The following is a 22,088-nucleotide window of genomic DNA, read 5'->3' as shown; positions in this document are numbered from 1 at the left end:
AAACCGCCGTTGACGTCGCAGATGCATTTAGGAAAATTCATCAACGAGGACCTTTCAAGATGGCCAAATTTACTTCAGGTTGATCCTTTTGGAGAATTTTTAGGTGCGGTATCATTTTTAATGAAACAAAATAACGTCAGAATACGGCGAGGACACACTGGAATTCATCGAGATCAGGCAATTGTTGAAAGGTTTAATAAACCACTAGCTGAGCGATTTGGATATCAATATGCGAGAGAATTTATTCAGGATTCAAGATCATACGAATGGGTCGAGAGATTACCAGATGTAATAATTGCGATAAACGGCGAAATAACACGAACAATAAATGAGACCGGCCATCAGTTACAAAATCAATTATACCAATAAAAAGACGTCGTCGCAGGTTTCGTCGTTCATTATTAGCGAATCTAAAAAAAATTCGTCTTGAGATATTTATCTAACCCTAGATACAGCTAAATTTGACCATTCTATGCGATCATCAATAATCCAAACAACTATATCAGAAATAGTTAATCCCTGAGATGAATGAATCGTCATTGCATATCCTAGCGTTCACGGAGATTTTTCCATATTTAACGCTTTTTCGACGAGATCAATATCAACGGCGACAATATCATTTAACACTAAGTTCTTTTTTCCTTGTCCCGGCATATCAGCGTCAATATTTTGTCGTCGCGTATCTGCTGGTCGATAACATAACGGCACTGGCAATAATGGAAATTTATCTTGTTGTAGTTGAATTAATTCCCGTTGAAGCGTATCACGGACTATTTTTCTACTAGCAACTATCAAATCATTTGGTCTCCACGTGGATAAAAAGTTCTTCATTGATGTTTCTGAAATTATTTCACGCATAATCGTACAATGAATTTTATTTGGTTGTAATCGAATTAATTTCTTAAATTCGCTTAATTTTTCATCAAGTGATCTGTAATCGGTATCAACTTCTTCGTAATAATCAACAAAATTCTTCAGCCAGTTATGTGGGGATTCACCATCAATTGGACTTGGTTGGCCATAGTCGCCGCACATTATCACGGCAGTATTTTTCAGCAATAACCAATCAAGAAAAGGTTTTAACACCTCCAACGATACAGTACATATCTCATCCCAAATAATAATTTTATTAATATATTTTTCCCCCATTCGCGAAGAGGTCCATGTTCCGCCGCTATATTTGAAAAAACTATGATAAGTGCACGAGTTAACTCCTCGCTGCTTCATTTCTTTCGCTAGTCTGTGTGTTTGCATTGGCACAATTACGTCAAAATCTTTAAATAATTCAATTACTCGTGTTGTTTTACCTGAACCGTCCGGCCCGTTCACGTAGACTGTTTTATGTCGCGATATTGGATCGTACACGGACGGCGACGAAGAAATTTGATATTTCACCACGATAATATTCATCTTTGTCCGCAATATCAGCTGATCCACAATAATCAAGAATATTCTCGTTTTTAATTCTCCACGTGCCCGATGAATCATCACCGGTTAATTTCGATACCGCCGCTGAATATTTACTATCGATATAAAATGAATCAGTAGCTACTCTAACTGCGTGCTTGGGAAATTTATTTATCATCGAAAGTAAATTTATGCTTACATAAGCCAACATCGATGATCTTAAATGAGTATACTGCGGTGATTCTCCGTCAACGTAGCTGACAACGGTACCCAATTTTACTCCGTCAGCGAGATGAATAGTCTGTCGATTACAAAATATATTTTTCGCTGCGGTTTCAGCGATTATAAAATCTAGTTCAGCATCATCCATGATTAATCTAGAATGTCGTTGATGATCGTATGACCCACCCTGGGTAAATTTACCAATTATTTTTCTGCCTAAATCTTTTGCTGTTTTTTTTCGTCATGATCCATTGGCAACCAAACTGATGTTTGTTTTTTATATGATATAATTGCTTCACTATCAACGACGTTAAGTCCCCGAATTTGCATATATCGCAACAGCGCCGTATGAACCCAACGTCGTTCTGAAAAATGTCTACCAAACCAAACATAACAGATTTTATGAAGATTTTTAGCAAATTCAAATCATACTACACGAGCGAATCCAGTTATGGGAAAATCTGGCAACGGACCATTAATTGATACTCGCGTCATCTCGCTGCTAGGATGTCCAAATTGAGCAAAATATTTGGCACATTCGCCTAACCCTAGAAAACTTCCAGGATAACATGCAACCATGTCAACGGATATCATATCATTGTAATTGTATTTAGTGTTCCATAAACCGCCGTGTCCATATTCGACACAACTCAACTGGACATCTTTGAGAAGTTCTCTACGTGATGGTTTCCAAAGATTTTTTTCCCTAGCAGCGTGAGCAGCAACAGATGGAACAGTAAAACAATTAATTAATAATTGTTCAGAATTTATTGAATATTTTTCTGCTAGTTCCTGTAATGATTCATTTCTGTATAATTCACCGCTAGGCCTCACAAATTGATCATATTTGTCCTCGCTGAGAAACAACCACACTGATACTGGATCAGATTTACTTATTTTGTGAATAAAATCAAACATGTCTGCGGAATTTTCTGAGGAATAAAATTTAACAGCACGATCTCGTGGGAATATTGTTACAGCGGACGTCCACGCATGTGAATTATGATCAATTATTATAATTGGTGCTCCTCGAGATTTATTTACTGATTCATATAAAATTCATATAAAATTTCCCCCGATAACGTCTTTACTGTCATTGGAAACTTTAATTTACTCGACAACATAGCAACGTCATTTATTGATGCGCCCTCGGTAACTGATTTCGCCCACATATTTATTTTTTTAATTCTTAAATCGGTTAAACATGATCCACTTTTTGTGTTTCTTAGATGTTCTATTACTCGTTCAGCTACACAATTTTATCCCGGGAGATAATTTCATCAAGGCGAGATTTTTAACATCTGGTTTATTATTTAGCCGATAAATTCCATAAACAACTGCAGTTACAGGATAAGCTCTAACTTAATATGGTTTATCTATGCCCGTTAGCAACCCTGGCCTGGAATTGGCAGACAAAACAACGGTTTTTTTCCCGCCAATCACAGGATCACGTTTATCACGAATAATCCATACTTCATTGTCTGTCATTTGTGCAATAAATTTTATTCCAAATATAAATTTCTCGTCGTGATGATTAACACTAATATAATCGATTATTTTTTTTGCTCGTGCATCGCTCATGGTATTATCAATTTCATTGGTTTTCCAGGCTGACCACACATGAACTGCTCCGTCGCTGTAAAACTCTTCCTTGGCTTTATTAGCGTCAGCTATATCGTGTTCAACTTCATCGAGGTCAAATAAATTCATGTTATATTTTAGACAAATATCTAATATAAATATGAATCAATGCAAGTGGCTGATGGTAGGTTCGTTGACTTGTTGCAATAAATCATGCAGAAGTGAATTTTGCGGTGAACATTTACAATCTATTCGCAAGGGCTGTCCAGGACCAACTAAAATGTGATATTGGAATCAGAGGAAAAACTCGTCTTTGTGTAAATTGTGGTGGAAAACGCTACCGGGAACTTAAAAGACATTATGACATAAAAAATATCGATGACAGAATCATCAAGTGTGAAGAAGATTATATAAATAGGTTTTCAAGCAAACTTTGATTTAGACAAATAATAATTACTATATGAGTGAGATATTCACGAAGCATCCAATCATCGATAACTACGAAGCATCATGCAATGACGTGGTCAGACATTGCAAATAAAAAAAATCAGTTGGTGCTGTTAATAGATTTGGTTGTCGTCATTTCAAGGCCGGAAAGAAAAAATTATCAATGTCACCGTTTCATTTATGAATGTTTCCACGGACCAATCAAAGACGGCTTTGTAATTGATCACATTGACGGAAATACACTAAATAATTCCGTATCTAATTTACAAATTATTACTCAAAGTGAAAATTGTGCACGAGCAAATGCTGGTAAAAATAACAAAACTGCCCACGTTGTTAAATGAATCAATTTAGAGACCAACAAAGAAATGATATTTCAGTCTATGTATTCGGCTTGAAATATTTTGGTTTTAATTCGGCTGTGGTACGACAAGTTGCAGAAAAAATAATCGGATCATCATTTTCGTATAAATTTGGAGACTGGATCTCATTTTACTATGTCCCCCTGATATTAGATTAAAATCATTTTAGAAACATCAAAATTATATTCTTCTTATGTTAGAAACATAATATTAGTATATAATGAATGACGAAAATATTAACTATGTAATTGACGCTATCCAATAATGGAAAAATAAAAAAATAAAATTATCAGATGATTTAGATACTGAAAAGATTATCGCCGACTTTGAAACACTAGCACAAAACAAACACGACGGTAATTGTTCTACCAGCTGAATATAAATCTATAAAGAAAATTCAGTCAGCGATGTATCAGTCACTAGCTGCCGTTAATGAATCACAAATAAAAGATTTTGCTGCATTATCAAGGGCAATTGAAAAAATCAGATCAGAATTGTCTGAAGAATATGAAGCGAAAAAATATTTAATACTCGCGTAAGGCAAATAAGAAAATTAGTAAATGACGAAAAGTAAATTTATTTGTTAGTTACTGAAATTATTTGTTATTTACTGAATTTATTTGTTTTTTTAGTTTTTTACTGAATTTATTTGTTTTTTTTTATACTTTTTTTCTGTTCTTTACTGAAATTTCAGGTAAATACCCTATTAGAAATAAAAAATTGTACAAACCGCATAATTTTGACTACCAAATACCCTATAAGAATTACAAAATTGTACAAATTTATAATTTTGAGTACCAAATACTCCATCAAAATTAGCAAAATTCAGTAAAATAAATATTTCAGTAAAATAAATATTATGTAAAAAATAAATATTATGTAAAGAATAAATATTTCAGTAAAATAAATATTATATAAAAATGAATTATTCTGTAAAATTGTACAAATTACTTGATTTTGAGTACCAAATACCCCATCAGAAATTAAAAATCGAATAAATTTATATTTTGAGTACCAAATACCCTAACAGAATTACAAAATTGTACAGTTTGCACGATTTTGAGTACCAAATACCCTATCAGAATTATGAAAATTAAAAAAATTATATTTTTGTTAATATTTATTGTTTTTCATCTATTTTCTTTTTTTTTTTTAGGTGGAAAGATTTTTAAGATCTGACTAGTAAATTAATACTTAGCGTTTCGAACCTTATATCAAGTAAATTTCCAGATTGATTCGTTAATCTGAAATTAATTATCGATAACAAACTATTATGACATCGCAGATAAACTGGATTAATTGGTTCTTGTACGATTAAAAATTCAGGTGGTTCTTTTGGTGAAAATGAGTAAAGAATAAATCCCTGACGAGCTTGATCTGACACTGTCGCGTCGGCGCTGTAGCTGTTTTCGACGACGTCATAACTAAGATTAACTGCGACAACGGTTGTTATATTTACGACCTCTGGTGAAATATGTCGTCCACCACGCCCAGATGGATCATTATTGTGTCTAAGTATAGCTGGTGGCGGTTATGATCTTCTGGTACGTTATATTCGGGAAATTTAAAATTTGGTAGCAACGCAGCTGTTAGCGAATACGCGGTTAAAAAGTTTTGTTTGTTGCCTGATTTATCATCAATTATTGCCTGAATGATTCGTTGGTGAAGATATTCCATGTCGGATGCGAGATGATTTAATATTTCTACGTATCTGATAATATAATCGCATAAACTTGATACATTAAAAAATACACTCCTGAAAATACTGTCGTAGCATCAGTAGAAATTCTTCATATAATTTATTTAAAAATTTGAATAATTGAATAATATTAGTTGGTTCAAAGATAAAACCCTTGTTTATTTTATCAATAATAAAATTCCACATCATATCGTCTTTTTTCTGTAGATAAAATGAGTTCTTAATGTATTTCTAATTTCGAGCATTCTTTTTTCGTAATCTGGATCAAAATTATGATATGATTGCCTGTCTGTGGTATAATTGGATTTTATAGGTTCTGGAGGCGCTGTTGGCTTTGGTGGTTCAATTTTAGGCCATCATAGAACGGTTCTAATTGAACTAGCATAAATATGTACGACATAATTAGGTGAACTTATTTCGATAATCGATGACAACGTTGGTTCTTGAGCGGATATTTTTATCTCAGGTTCCTCTCCGGTTATATTTTTTATTCTATGTGATAACTCATCATTAATTTCATCGATTTGATAACTACCTGTTGGTAATCCAACAACGGTCCAGTCAGAACTACCGTCGGGTTTATTTTTATTAGCAAAACAAACGAATTATTTGATAATAATCCACTAAATGATTTAGATATAATGTTGGGCCAGCTGTGATAAACTCGCAATTGTGCCAACGCGATCTCGTCAACGGAAATTGCAACTGGGAAAATTAATATTAAATTCTGGATTAGTCGAACTTGTCGAGATCATCGTGGTTTTGTGTGGGATTGTATTTGTTGCAATCTGCTGAAGTAATTCCGACATTATTATTAATTGTAGCTTTAATATCGGCTTGATTATAGATTTTTATCATCTTCGAGAACTCAGAATCGGATATATTTCCGTCATTGAGACTCTCCGACAACAGCGAAGATAATTTTGAATATGCGACCGTTGCCGCGTATAATTTAATTACATACTCGGATAATTTCTCATTCGTGCACGAACATATTTTTCTTTGCGATAATATTAAGGAATCCTGCGACCGTTGTTACTGCGGAGATACAAATAGTCACAGCTATCGGTGCCATCATTGTTACCGCGGGTAATATTATTCCGGCTCCAGCAACGGCGGCTGATACCGAATAAACAATCACGTCAACGATAACTAGTCGTCGTTGATATTTTTTTATCTTTGTCGTGTACGTATCTATGAAATTTTTCAGCGACGACTGCCACTTACGTGCTAGATTATACCTGGACTCGGATGCGTCACTCATTTTATTTTACCTAGTAAATAATTGAGGTGACTCAATATAAAATTCCATGCACCACCAAAATGGTGTCGGATTTCTTGTTTTGTCAGTTTCTAACGTAAATGTTTCTTCGACATTTTTATTTAATAAAACAGTTAAAAATCCAAGAAATCTATCGCTGGGATGTCTCCAGTCATATTCTTTAGTAAATATTCTGAATCTTATAGAGGAAAAAAACGTATAATCTGTACACGCCAGTGACCGCAGCGGTGTATTTGAGGGTATCATTTTCTGGTGTCTACGTTAATGATCCCGTCGACGTTATAAATATCATATTATTGACCTGCGATAAGGTCATTTTTGGTGGAATCTTAATAAAGCTAGTTTTTTCGATAATTCCAGGAATTATTAATTCCGTTCCTTTGAATGTGTCAATGCTGACTTCGATGTTGGCGATTTTCTTTGTTAATTTCGTCTATTTTTACAGTTGTTTCAGCGGCGGTTTCATCGATTTTTCTAATAGTTTCATCGGTTCTTATGGTAGTTTCTGTAGCTGGTTCATTAATTTGTTTGATAACTTCATTGACTTTTTTGACAGCTTTGGCGGCATTTTCATTAACTTTTCTAGTATTTTCATTAGTTTGTCTAATAGCTTCTTGTAGACTCATGAAATCATTTACGTGGGCGCTATACTCGGTTCGTCGAATTATATTATTTAATTTAATATTACTTGTTTTTAATTTTCCGTGTTGATCTTGAAAAATAACAACTTCGTCAGGATCTATTCCTGATATTGCTAAAAGATTATCAACATCATCCTTTGTTGCATATTTCGATAAATCAACGTCGACGAGTCTTTTTTTTTAATGTTCGCGACGAAAGAGATCTTCCGTAAATATCAACCATTATTTATCAAATACTGATTTAATTTATCAGAAGTGTACTCGTGAACGACCTTATGATATGGCTTAGCTGATGTTGATATTGCATCAAGGACATTAATTGTTTCACGGCCACATATTGGCGGATCAGTTAATGTTTGTGTTGGTAACGTCGAATACCAAATTGGAACGTTTGATTGTCTTGCATAATTTAAAAATTCTCGTGGTGGCGCTAACCCGTACGAGTCAAAGTAAATAATTTCACGTGGATTTATCGCGTAGGAAACCCAGTGTGTGCCAGGACCAACGCTGTCATCGAGATTTATAATTCCGGTTTCATTGCGATTCGGTTGATTCGGTAATTGATCTCGCATAAATACACCTCGAAAGAATTTTATTTTTAATTTTTTAGCGCCGTCGGTTAAATCAAAATTTGACATCGGCGTTATCGTGGGAGATTTTTTGGATACCACGAGGGAGGTGTTCCTGGCAATCTTAGGCCGCGTCCGTTTTTTTAACGTATTTTCCTCCTGTTATTTTTTCTGCTACCTTACTACCAGCGTATCCAGCAGCACCTAACGCAGCTGCTTTTTTATCATTGGAGCAACAGCGGCTGCTTTTGCAATTAATGCTGGTATTAAACCAGCGAGAAGTGGAAAGAAACCACCTACTTTAATCATATCCTTGACGGCGCTCGGGGAGAGATCAATTTGAATTCCAGTATTTGCTGATTTAGCTTTAGTAAAATATTTATGTTGAGTTTAGTTAGCGACAATTTATTTGGACCACCATGAACTTGAACATTTTTTAATGTTAATTTTGCTCCACAAATTTTTGTTGTATTTGATTGGAGTTTATTCACTTGACCCGGAGTCAGGGTCACACTAACATGATCGTATGGCATTATAATAAAAACGATTGATTTAAATTATTCTCACATTTTTTCCACTGGAGTATCAATGATTCTCATTTGTCCGCTACTACCCTCAAGAATCATAGGTTTATCGCTAAGTATGACGGCAACTGCTCTAAAATTATGACCAAGTGCATTAACTACTCTGGATTTAAAATGTATATCAACGACAGATTGTTTTATTAAATCGAGATGTTCCAGTGAAAAATAATAGATCGGATACAAATTTATAAAATCTAATTGTGATATTTGTAAACCAGTATCAATATTTTGATCTCGCCCTAGAAAACTAAGTAAACGATGATATCCACGCGTCACTGAATTACTAGCAAAATCTAATCTAGGGGTACTATCAGTGGTTGTTGCCTGCCATGACATTATTGATCTACCGCCTTGATTCATAAAGGAAAGTAATTTACTTTCTTCAGATATTGATGGAGTCATTGCTGGCATCCATAATGTAAGTTTAGATAATATTACTTTACCATTGTTAGCAACATCAGCAGCAGCATCAACGACACCCTCTCTCCAGATGGCATCATCACTACCTTTTCGATAAAAAACGATTGTGTTTGGCTCCAAAAATTACCTTCTTAAAATTTCTACAAAATCCAAATATGTGAGATAACGGGATCATACATGAAAATCTTCTACTAGCATCTTTTAGCATGTTTTTACGTGTAGCAAAACCTAGATTAAAATTAGGATTGGCACCCATGACTTCTGGTTCCACATCAGCGTTGGCAGCAGCGTCATAATTTAATTTCGGTCGTACTTTATTAAATGGTTCATCATCAGCGTAATTAGAATTATCCTTGTAAAACATCATACTCGGACCAGCTGATCTAGTAAAATCATCTGAATACCTCGCTAAGCCTATAATTGTCGTAGCAACGTCAACATTATCTTGAGTTGCCTCAATTTCTTTTCCATCTATCATGTATATAGCGCTCTTAAATAACGCCATAATACCATCATTGACAGAACCAATTTTGAAATTGTCTCCGTATGGTGCATCAACACGAACATTATTAAGAACGGCGGTTGTTAAAATTTCACCTACAATCTCGATAAACGCCTCCCATGGCAGAAAATATCTGCTTGTATCATGAACCTGCATTTCAACTCGACTATCACTATTTGGTATTACTGCGTCGTATGAGTAATTTTGATAATCACGTAATGACGTATCTTTATTTATAGATTCACCCATGTCAAAGGCCTCGCTGGATGTTCGCGCAAACATTTTATTATAAAAATTATCTTCTAAAACGAAGACCACTTCCTGATATCATACTCGTATTTATTATTTGCTCGGTCCCCTGATTTACTAATTCTGCTAATTTTTTATTTGCTGCATCATTTATTACCTTACTAACATCGTTAGGCATCACTGCTGTGCTTGGCAATTTGATCGCAGCAACAGGTTCTTTTTTTTCTGCGTATTAAATTTAATATTCTGTCCTTGATGACATTAAACGCTTTACTGGCAATATCACCAACAGCGGCGGTAGCTTTTTCACTAATAAAGTCCATGGCTTTCATTGATATTTGTTTCGCGATAGGTCCGGCTTTAGGAGCTATCCTTGTGATAAAACTTTTAACAACATTACCAAGTCCGTCTCCGTAGGTAACTCTGTACATGGGTAACCGCGCGTTTACTTCTCGAACAGGCACGGGTTTACGATGATGTTTGTGCACGATCATTTTATTTAATTAATTATTTATTCAACAACTAGTCGCTGTAGTCGTCAATGATTTCATCAATGAGATTTCTATAAATATTAACATCCATGATACCGCCGTGAAATAATCTTCGACAGATATCAGTTGCCTCGTTGATTATTTCTGATGAATTATTTCCAGTTCGTTTTCCTCCAATAAGAAACTCTAATCGTGATACGTCATTAACGACATTGTCGGGGCAAATATAATTATTTCCAAAACCACTGCCAGTAGCACCTGGAGATTGTGGTACATCCTGAAATTCTTCTTCTTGAGATTGTTTCATCGCATCTACTTCTTTAATAATTTTTTTATAATCTGGATCGTTTAAATTAATCCTACTATTTTTATGAGTAAAGTATAATACAGGAATCCAATTATCTTCTGTAACATCGTCAATATGTCTTGGTAATAGATACTTTTCTCTTTGATCATAATCAAATGCAGCAATCTCAATTACTCTATTACGATCTTTAAGGACTGTAGAAGCATTTTTTTAAACATTAACGCAGGTACTTGGGGTATTTCTGGTAGTTGTGTTTGCAGAGGTGGAGTTTGTTGTCGAGGAGGTTCCTTCGCTTTGGCTAATTCACAAACAAATTTTTTATATTCTAGATCTTTAAAATTGATATTTGATCTTTTAGAGGCAAAATATACCGCAGGAATCTAATCACCTTTTCCAACACTATCAACAAATTCGGGTTTTAGATATGTTTCTTTGGAATCAAAACCATATACAGCAATATCAACTAATTTACTCCGATCACTAAAACTACTAAGACTATCGTCGGTAATTATTTCATATGGTAATGGTTTTTCTTTTGGAGGTTGCTGTTGAGGTTTCTCCTCAATTTCTTCTGCAATTTCTCTTACTTGTCTTTCTCTATTATATCCTCTAATAAAATGAGGATAATTGGCAGTTTTTTTTTTATCGGTTATTTGAATAATACCTAGCCTTGCTTTATACAACCAATCAGCCCATTTTTTACGATTATCACAATTAGAATCAGGATTTAAATATCTTTGTCTATCTGCAAAGGTCCTATAAGCAATATCGCCAAATTCCTCAAAATCTTCAGGGGTATTAAGTGGATATTCGTTTATCCTGGCCAGTCCATATTTATTAAATTCTTTGTCATAAGTATCCTTAGATTCAGGTTCAGGTTGAGCTTGAGCTTGAGTTTGAACTTGAGCTTGAGGTTGAACTTGAGGTTGAGGTCGAGTTTGTTCTGCAATTTGTCTTAATACTGGAAGGATACCCTTTTTTCTCACATCAAGATCTTCAATATCTCCTAATAGAACTCGCTCAGTGGTTGTAGTGATAGGTTTAAATAACAACTCAGTTGACTCCGCGAAACCTTGTTTCGCATTTTCAACTGCTCGTATTTTTCGTTTGACAGATTCTCTCACGGGAATATACTTCTTTGTTGCTTCTAGTCGTTCTCGTGCTAATCTAGTAGTATATGCTTCTCCGACGTCCATGAATATTAATATATCAATAATTTTAATTTATCATCATGAAAAAATTACAGATCGGTCTTGACAAAATATTTTAACCATTACAGCAGCATGGAGGAGCCGTCTCCGTGTCGTTCTAGGTTTTGTCTTGATTTTACTTAATATATTTAATCCCACAAGCAAGCTTTTATTTTGGTAAATAATGACTTTTCGCAACGATTTTTTCGTGGAAGCCTTTATTCGAAGAAATCTTTGGGATTCAATAAGAGACTGTTCGCCCTCCCTGCTGCTATCTTGTTTACAAATTGTCATAACAGTCAACAAACATAAAACAAAATTCCTATACACAATATGGAAATGCATAATAAAACTCGCTTCCTTTATGGTAATGGCACTAGAAACATTACTATTCCAATATGAAATTATTACGAAAGAAGTCTTAGCACGTATTCCTTATATATTTTCAAAATGAACTTTTCCAGACGAAAGTATATTTAAAAGGTCTGTTTTAGACATAAATACAGTTTTAGCTTTTGGATAATATCCAGTCCGCTGTGATGAGAAGTTTATTGAGAAATCATTACCAAACCATTATCTATGTCAGGTTTATAACGAACAGATATTTGCCACTAATTCTTTCAACATTCATATAATGAAATATTCCAGATTACAACATTGAAATACTATCCCGAGCAAAAAAATTATATTTGTGCCATTCTTCCGATATATATATGGTGGTGTAAGGGGTGCTCATGGAGGGGTAGTACCTCAGGTTAGGGTAGCAGTCGTACTTCCTCGGGGGTAGCTAGTCCACCTTTGGTCTCAACATGACGCTCAACTCTCACCTGTGGCTCCAAGAAGTTGTAGCATGCGGAGGGGCCACACCACGGACAACAGCTTCGACTGGCCGGCCAAGCCAGGATGAGTGTGACTGATGGGTTTCAGACCCCCGGTGAGCCAGGGATTGTCTACCATTGCATGTGAAGACTTGAACCGGTGGACTGTGCAGAGGAACCAGCAGCTGGTCAACGGGCATAAAGGCGGACCCAGCAAAGCGATGTGCAGCACTAAGAGCACAGCAATACACGTAGGACGCCTTGGTCATCCACTGCATCCAGTCTCCATTCCAGCCGTCTTGACCAAGTCTTGCAACTGGACAAAGTAGAGCCTGGACGAGAGAGTGAGGCAGACGCAGCGAAACTCTTCCTCACTTTATTCCAACTGATGCGCAAGTCATTTATGTCATCAACAGTACCCTAGTCATGCGCCGATGGCCAAGCTGCGAAGTGACAGGTGTGGATGTCGGCAGCCGTCTGCTCTACTAAGCAGACCTCTTCAGGATAGAGCTGATTACCTCCATAGCCTGAGGATGGGGCTGGAAAAGGTAACCTAAAAAATGCCTGCATCATCTACCCCGACCAGCTTACCGCTGCTGGAGGGAATCCCATTCTTGCGGTCGAAACACAAAGAAAACCCCAAAAGTTGCGCTCACTCTTGGTGCATGGAACATACGCACTCTATTGGATCGTGCATAGGCTGACAGACCAGATTGAAGAACTGCCCTGATTGCACCGATGAACGTCGGGAGTCTGGAGTTCGATTCGCTGTCAAGTCGAGTCTGGTGAATAAGCTCTCCATCTTACCAAAAGGAATTAATGACGGGCTTATAATGTTGAAGCTACCCTTACATGCCACAGGCTATTGATCTCCAATATGAATCTAAAAATTCAACCTCCCAGACGCCCACAGGGAATTAAAGTCCCAAAACGACTCAACGTCTCCAGGCTGAAAGTCTGCAACAATGAGCAAGCTGTCTGAAGCTTTGCCAAGCCAGCTAGAAACCACAGACTCTGACAGCAACGACGTAGAGAAATGCTGGATGGCCTTCAAACATCTGTTGTACTCCAGTGCATCTGAAGCCCTTGGCGTCACTACGCGAAAGCACTAAGACTAGCTTGACGAGAAGTGTGAAGAAATAGAGTCCCTGCTAAAGGAGAAGCATCTCTTACATCGTGCATGCAACATAGACCCCAAGTCCGCTGCAAAGAAAGATGCCTTCAGCAGAGTCCGCCAAGCTGTGCAGAAGAAACTACGCGAGATGCAGGACACATGGCTGAGCCGAACGGCAGATGATGTCCAGTGCTTTACCGATAGATACGACATGAAGAATTTCTATAGTGCTCCTCGTGATGTTTATGGCCATGTAACGTGAAGCACAGCCCCACTCTTGCGCTCCGATGGCAGCACTCTCATAACCGAGAAGGAGAAGATACTGGATCCCTGGGAGGAACACTTTGACGGTATCCTCAACAAACCCTTCTCCATCAACGATGAAGCGATCGACCGTCTACCACAGGTGGAGATCAACGATATGTTGGCTGACCCTCCAACAGTGCTGAAAACTCATAAGGCCCTTGAGCTTCTGTCTAGTGGAAAAGCTCAAGGAGCAGACACCATCCCAGCTGAGATCTATAAGTCTGGTGGGCCTAAGTTAGTGGGAAGACTAACAGAGATGTTCTGTGGCATGTGGAAGATGAAACGCATATCCCAGGAATTCAAAGATGCATCTATCGTCCACTTTTACAAACGCAAAGGCAATCGGCAGTCCTGCCACAACCATAGAGGAATCTCTCTACTCTGCATCGCTGGCAACGTCCACGCCAAGCTAGAGCTGAACAGACTTACAGAACGCCTACTGCCAGAAAGCCAGTGTGGCTTTACAAAGGAGAGATGCAGATCGACATGATCATTGCTGCCAGGCAGTTGCAAGAAAAATATATTGAACAAAATGTTCAGCTATACACAACCTTCGTGGACCTGACTAAGGCAGTCGATGCTGTCAGCCGCGAAGGCCTTTGGAAGATCGTGGCCGAATTTGGATCTCCAGAAGTCTTCATTGAAATGGTGAGACAGTTTCATGATGCATCCTTGCCAGAGACCTGGAACAGGGAAACTATTCCCAACCGTTTGCAGTTACGAATGATGTGAAACAAGGGTGCGTCTTAGCCTCCACTCCATTTAGCCTCATGTTCTCCGCAATGTTGATGGATGCTTTAAGGACAGTGAATGGAGTAGGTCTCAGATACCGTATGGATGGGAAGTTGCTCAACGGGAGGAGGCTCCAAGCCAAAACCAAAGTCCAAGTTGAGAACATTCGCGACCTGCTGTTTGCAGATGACTGTATTGAGCACTTAGGCAAACATAGAACAGAGAATTGACCTTTTTTCCACAACGTGCTTTAAACTTCGGACTCACCATCTCTAGCAGCAAGACCGAGGTTCTGCATCAGCCAGCTCCTGGAGAAGATTACCTGGAACCATCCATCACTGTCAATGGCCATAAGCTCAGAAATGAAGACAGGTTCACATGCTTCGGTAGCATCCTCTCACAAGCTGTCCACATTGACGATGAGGCCAACACTAGGAGTGCCAAAGCCAGTATAGCATTCGGTAGGCTCGGCTCAAATGTTTATGGTAGGAGAGGCATCAGGCTTGCCACCAAACTCAAAGTCTACGCAGCGGTTGTTCTCCCCACCCTCCTCTATGCTTTCGAGACATGGACTCTGTATAGTCGCCATGTTAAAAAAACTGAACCACTTTCATATGAGCTCCCTGATGAAAGTACTGAAAATCAGTTGGCAGGACATGGTACCAAACACAGAGATGCTCACTAAGGTCAGCATGACAAGCATATACACCACGGTGTTAATAAATGAGATACAAGGACACCCTCAAGGCCTCGCTGAAGAACCTATTCATTGATCCTGATAGCTGGGAGAGTGTCGCTAATAACCGATGTGCTTAGCGCAGTCAAGTCAACGCTGGTGCGGAAGGCTTTGAGCAGAAAAGACTGGCGGACGCAGCTGAAAACCGTGATCTGCGCAAATCCAGGAATATCAGTTCCGCAACTGCCGGCCAGCAACCTGCACGTCCATGTCCCCGCTGCAACAAACTCTTCCGGGCCTGGATGAGCCATCTCCGGACCCACCACCAAGACTTGAAAAACTTTCTTTATATTATGTACAAAATACGAAATTTAGGGCTAAGAAGGAATGGAAGCATTTTGTATGGAACTACATACATGAATATATAAGAATAATCGCTTTAGGAACATGTGTTATAATGGTTCATCTTTTCAAAGATAAAACATGTACACCATTCCATAAAACACGCCATAGATAGATAGATAGATAGATAGATAGATAGATAGATAGATAGTTATTAATTAGTTAGTTAGTTAGTTAGTTAGTTAGTTAGTTAGTTAGTGAGAGAGAGAGAGAGAGAGATAGAGAGATAGATAGATAGATAGATAGATGATCGATCGTTCCATAGATAGATAGATAGTCAGATAGATAGATAGAATGACACAGGTAGATAGATAGAATGACATAGGTAGATAGATAGAATGACATAGGTAGATAGATGGATATATATATATATATATATATATATATATATATATATATATATATATATATATATATATATAATATATATATATATATATATATATATATATATATATATATATATATATATATATATATATATATATATATATATATATATATATATATATATATATATATATATATATATATATATATATATATATATATATATATATATATATGCAGTGTTGACGTTATATGTGGGTATAAGCTGTGCAATTGTAAACAGCCACTCCCAGAATACTGAAGCGAAAACACACTCATACACAATCAATATAAGTAAAAGAAATGTAAAATAACAAGAAATGAGCTTGACTTTATTTGACGTTAATGACTGGGTCTGTATTCAAAAGGAATTGAAATTTTAAGAACAAAAGAAATGTACTTTTGAGAAGAAATCGTGTAAACTTCAAAGTTACATTTCACATGAAAAACAAGAATAATAGATTTAGACGTTGAATTAGTTATTCAAGGAAATTTAACACAAAATTATATAAATCAACTTACTGTCGCCTTAGTGTGCTAGGAATTTCTGACCTTATCATTATATTCTAAATAACCGGTATAATCGCAAAATTGCTTTTTTCAAGGACTGATTCAGGTTTGCTCTGCATTAGCGTTGTGACGTGTAACGTAATAAACGTAATGTAACAAAATACGCAGGTTTGCGACAGACACTCTTATAAGAATGCTTATGTATAAGGAATGTCATTCAAGAGTTGGTTGAAATATTCTCATAAGACATGAATTCCATCCCGAGATATAATTTGTGTAGGAAAAACAATGTTTCTCTTTCTCCTTAAGATGATAAGAGTTAGTTGTTTATGAAAAGGAGAATATATTAATAAACACCTTTAAATCTCCCTGCATCTCCGTGTACCTTATACTCAAATAAAAGTTTATTTCTTTTTATCGCATTTTGCTTTTCACCTATTTCTTCTATAATAAATACTTGTACATCATTTGCACTAAAATGCTTTCAATGGACTTTATATCTTTTGAGTCATCAGACTACGTACTTTGCATGGTATAAATTCAGAATGTTCACATTGTATAATAAAAACAGAATTAAACTATGTTGCCTTTAAATATAATGGCAACATCAGCAGCAATAATTTCAAAATTTGATATCAAACAGTATAGCATGCAATAGAATAATGGAATATGGTACACATCACGTCGAAAATAATCTCCTTTTCCAGTCACATAACAGGGAATGAAACATATTGGAGAACAACGGCTGCAAAAGGTGTTGGGGATTGATATGGGTTAGGAAGCGTCGTGTACAAATTTCCTTGACTCCTCCCGTATATGTAAACACCACACCCCTTAGTGAAATAGTAGTTGCTGTTTCTTACTATGGTCTTTTTGTGTCGTTTTGTGTGGGATGAGTTTTGTTGTTGTAGGTTATGGTGTTACTCTTTACAAGACAATTAGTTTAATACCAGCCTTCTTAGGTTTTGTGGAAAATATAAAACTCAAAAAACGTTAATGTAAAACATAAGGTGAACTAGTATTGGACTAGTTTATTTTTCTCGCTAAATATTTGTTTTAGCTTTTATCCAATTATCTGAAGCCATGATGATATAAGAGTGCATGTGCGCATACTATTGAATAACCTTTGAATGTTAGGTTCAATTAAACCAGATATATTTCACTGCACATATTGGTGTACTTGTATTAACGAGGAACAACTTTATATCTACAAACAGATTGAATTCATATATATTCTTGATTCTTGCGAAATACAAATATATTTCTATTTCAAGTAACGGTCAAATTATCTTGTGAAAACTAGATGAAGTGACGACAGAAAGCTGTAAATAGATGTAATTTAAAAAGACAGTGTGTATTGAACTGATTTCAGTGCTTCAAATAATCGTGCGACAATGCAAGAAAGGAAATTACAGCCATGATAGTTTATGATTCATACTTGAAACTCGTTTTTGTTTGATCTTGAAATTGAATAAGCTTATGATTTTAAATCAGGTGCCTAAAAATTACTCCAGCTAGATGACCCATTCAGTCAGTAAATTATACACAAAACAATTGGGGTAAATATCATTACGTCGTCATTAAACTTGGAAGGATGTAGAAGTGCCCTTGTTAATGATGCTGATGGGATGTTACTTCAGATTCTTAATGTTCTCCTTGCACATTGTGGTCTACATCATTCACACCTGGTTGGCTGCTTAAGTTCATGTCCTTGTTGACAATTTAGAACGATCTGGAAATTAAATAACGAATCTGATAATGATGTATAATTGTGTAATTGTTTTTATATATGATAGCGAGTAACATAATTAATCATTTCGTTATTAAATATTGGCAGAGGAATCGGTGCTCTAGATGTTTTTAGTTACTGTTTGCGATGCTTTTTTAAACTTCTAATTATACATGTGACTGACAAAGTGTTCATAAAATAACTATGTAATCACTAGGTTTAACCTTATTGTTAATTCATTTAAATTCATAGCTAATTGTGACTTTGTCATGCATCAAGACTTTTAGCATATAAACACTGTACAGGGCGAATGGCAAATCAGCACATTTAAGAACGGACTTCATTCGGACGAACACTTGAAGTCTCTTGGGATGTACATATGCTTGAACATGTGATACCACCTTTAGGAATATTTTAAATTTAATTCAAAATACTAGTTATCTTCTAAGCTTTAACATTGTATTTTAGACAGATAGTGGTTTTTTCCATTAAATTAGTTTACATACGTAGATACATACATGCATACCTACATACATATATATATATACATACATACATACATACATACATACATATATACAAACATACATACACATACACACACACATACATACATACATACATACATGCATAAATACATACATACGTACGTATATACTTAGACACACACACAGCGACATGCATACATACATACATACATACATACATACATACATACATACATACATACATACATACATGCATGCATGCATGAATGCATACATACATACACACATACATACATACATACATACATACATACATACATACATACATGTATGCTTGGTTGCAATTTTGAATTCTGAAAGAAGTTGACAATCCGTGATGACATCAAGAAATAAATAAATTTGATTGAATACCATATTCTTTTAATTAACTCATGGGCAGATTGGTTACGTAACGGTGAATGTCTGACCTGCCATATAAGTAAAATGATACGTGTTTTTCTGCGAGAATTGTTGCAATATATATATAGTTGGACATAAGATTTGTTGTTGTTGTTGTTGTTGTTGTTGTAGGGTTTAACGCCATTTTTCAGCACAAGATAGGCCATATATGGCGGCCAGTATAACTGGTGGAGGAAGAACCCTGGAAAACCCAGGAAAGAACCACCGACCCACGAGAAGCTACTGGCAGGCTTTCCCACGTACCCACGCTAGCCGAGCCTTGGACTCTAACATACGCAGACAGAGGTGAGATGGCAGTGATCCGGAACGATGAGCGCTTTAGACCACTCGGCCACTCGGGGCCCCTTGGACATAAGATATACTTACTTTAAAATATTGGCCTTAATAGTCATCAGAGTCAGAAAGATGGATAGATAGATAGATAGATAGACAGGTAGATAGATAGATAGATAGATAGATAGATAGATAGATAGATAGATAGATAGATAGATAGATAGATAGATAGATAGATAGATAGATAGATAGATAGATAGATAGATAGATAGATAGATAGATAGATAGATAGATAGATAGATAGATAGATAGATAGATAGATAGATAGATAGATAGATAGATAGATAGATAGATAGATAGATAGATAGATAGATAGATAGATAGATAGATAGATAGATAGATAGATAGATAGATAGTTAGATAGATAAATAGATTGATAGATAAATAGATATATAGGTAGATATATAGATACATAGATAGATTTTTATATATATATATATATATATATATATATATATATATATATATATATATAGAGAGAGAGAGAGAGAGAGAGAGAGAGAGAGAGAGAGGGAGAGAGCGATATATATATATATATATATATATATATCTATATAGACATATATATATATAGAGATATATCTATATAGATAGATTAATACTTTGATAGATAAATATATATATAGATACATAGATAGATGGATAGACATGAAGATTAATATAAGAATTAATATAAGATTTGTAGAATTAAACCAGTTTTATTGAAAAAATACAGTTTCTGAACCATTCTCGTGTAAATGATGGTCGAGTGCATTGGTGGAATAGAGAGGTTTCGTTTGAAACTGAACATATTTAAATAAATTGAAAATCCGTTTTCACATTACGAAATAGAGAGAGGAATGTAGTGGCTTTGATAAATGCATAATACATTGTTTAAATTACTTAAAACTTGAGATCGCCATTGTATGACTGTCAAAGTTTAGTAGGTTCAAATGGGAAGGTCTAAAACTAACATTATTACTTACTCCAGGTGCAGGATTCCAATTTATTGTAACATATGTAGCAGTCGGGTATGGAAGATTTTAATAATCTCCATATACTTGATTACATACTATATTTGATTTGTGTTTAATAGAAAAGTCAAAGTTTCAGCATCACTCGATGCAGGGTCCATATTTATAGGGACATTTGTAGCAAGTGGAATAGTGAATTCGAGGCCATGATCTGATAGAGGATTTCCAGTTATAGCGACACTTCTATCATTTGGCACTGTGAGAGTATGACCAGCCCAGACTGTACAAATCCGTATTAATGTAGTATTAGAAGGAAATGGGGCATCAAAAGTTACAAAACCCCTCGATGGATGAATCCAAATTATTAAGATTTGTCAAACGTGGCACTGTAATATTTTGACCGACTCCACATACGGGATTCCGAGTTATTGTAGTATTTGTAGGTAGTGCTACAGTATAAGCTATACCATTCCTAGGCTCAGCATTTGCAGTTGTTCAAATAATTAGGTAACATTTTCTGCAAGTGGCAAATGCAAAATGCGACCTGATATTGGACTCCGAATAGAAGCAACATATATTATCGATGGAACAGAAAACGTTAGACAAGTCCAAGCTTTATTATTCCAAGTTCTTCTAACATATGTGGCAAGTTTTACGGTAAGAGTTTGACCCACTCCAGATAAAAGAATACAAGATATTCCACAATTTGTGGCTATTTATAAAATATCGACCGTCCCAGGACTTATATTTCCAACTTTTCCTAGCATTTGTTGCAATCGGTAATGACAGGTTATGACCAGCTCCAGAAAGAGGATTTTAGATTATAGTAGTCGAAGCTTTTGAAGCATCTTTTAGCATGTGTTACTCTTAGATTTTTTGAAATTCCCAGATAAAGTAATTCTAGTTATAAAAACATTTTGTGGAAGTCGAACAGTAAAGGTTTGACGATTCCCAGCCGTAATATTTGTTGTAGGAGGAATTGAAATATTTGAACAAACTAAAGATGCAGGGCTCCAATGTCTTTTATAAGTTATATCAAGTGGCACTCACTGTAAGACTTTACCCAACTCCTGATAGAGAAACACAGGTTATAGTGACATTTGTGGAAGTGGTAACAATAAATTTGTCCAGCTCAAGATGTATGATTACGCGCCATTACAGCATTCGTTGCAGATGTCACTATAAGAAAGAGTTTGACCTTCTCAAGCTACGCATGCAGGATTCCGAGAGATTGTGGTATTTTTAG

General features: G+C 35.8%; 1 protein-coding gene across 1 annotated transcript; it reads left to right on the top strand.

The window, feature by feature from the left end:
* Positions 1-14,306: 14,306 nt before the first annotated feature.
* LOC149790600 (uncharacterized) lies at positions 14,307-14,681 on the top strand. Its single transcript, XM_089973247.1, has one exon. It carries the CDS (start codon positions 14,307-14,309, stop codon positions 14,679-14,681), a length of 375 nt encoding a protein of 124 aa, XP_089829373.1.
* The last annotated feature ends 7,407 nt before the right edge of the window (positions 14,682-22,088 follow it).

The sequence above is a fragment of the Sinohyriopsis cumingii genome, chromosome 10 (genome assembly GCF_028554795.1).
Source record: "Sinohyriopsis cumingii isolate HCF-2022 chromosome 10, ASM2855479v2, whole genome shotgun sequence".
Taxonomy (NCBI): Eukaryota; Metazoa; Mollusca; class Bivalvia; order Unionida; family Unionidae; genus Sinohyriopsis; species Sinohyriopsis cumingii.
Note: the sequence above shows the minus strand (reverse complement) of the source record. Positions and strands in the feature narration are given on the sequence as shown.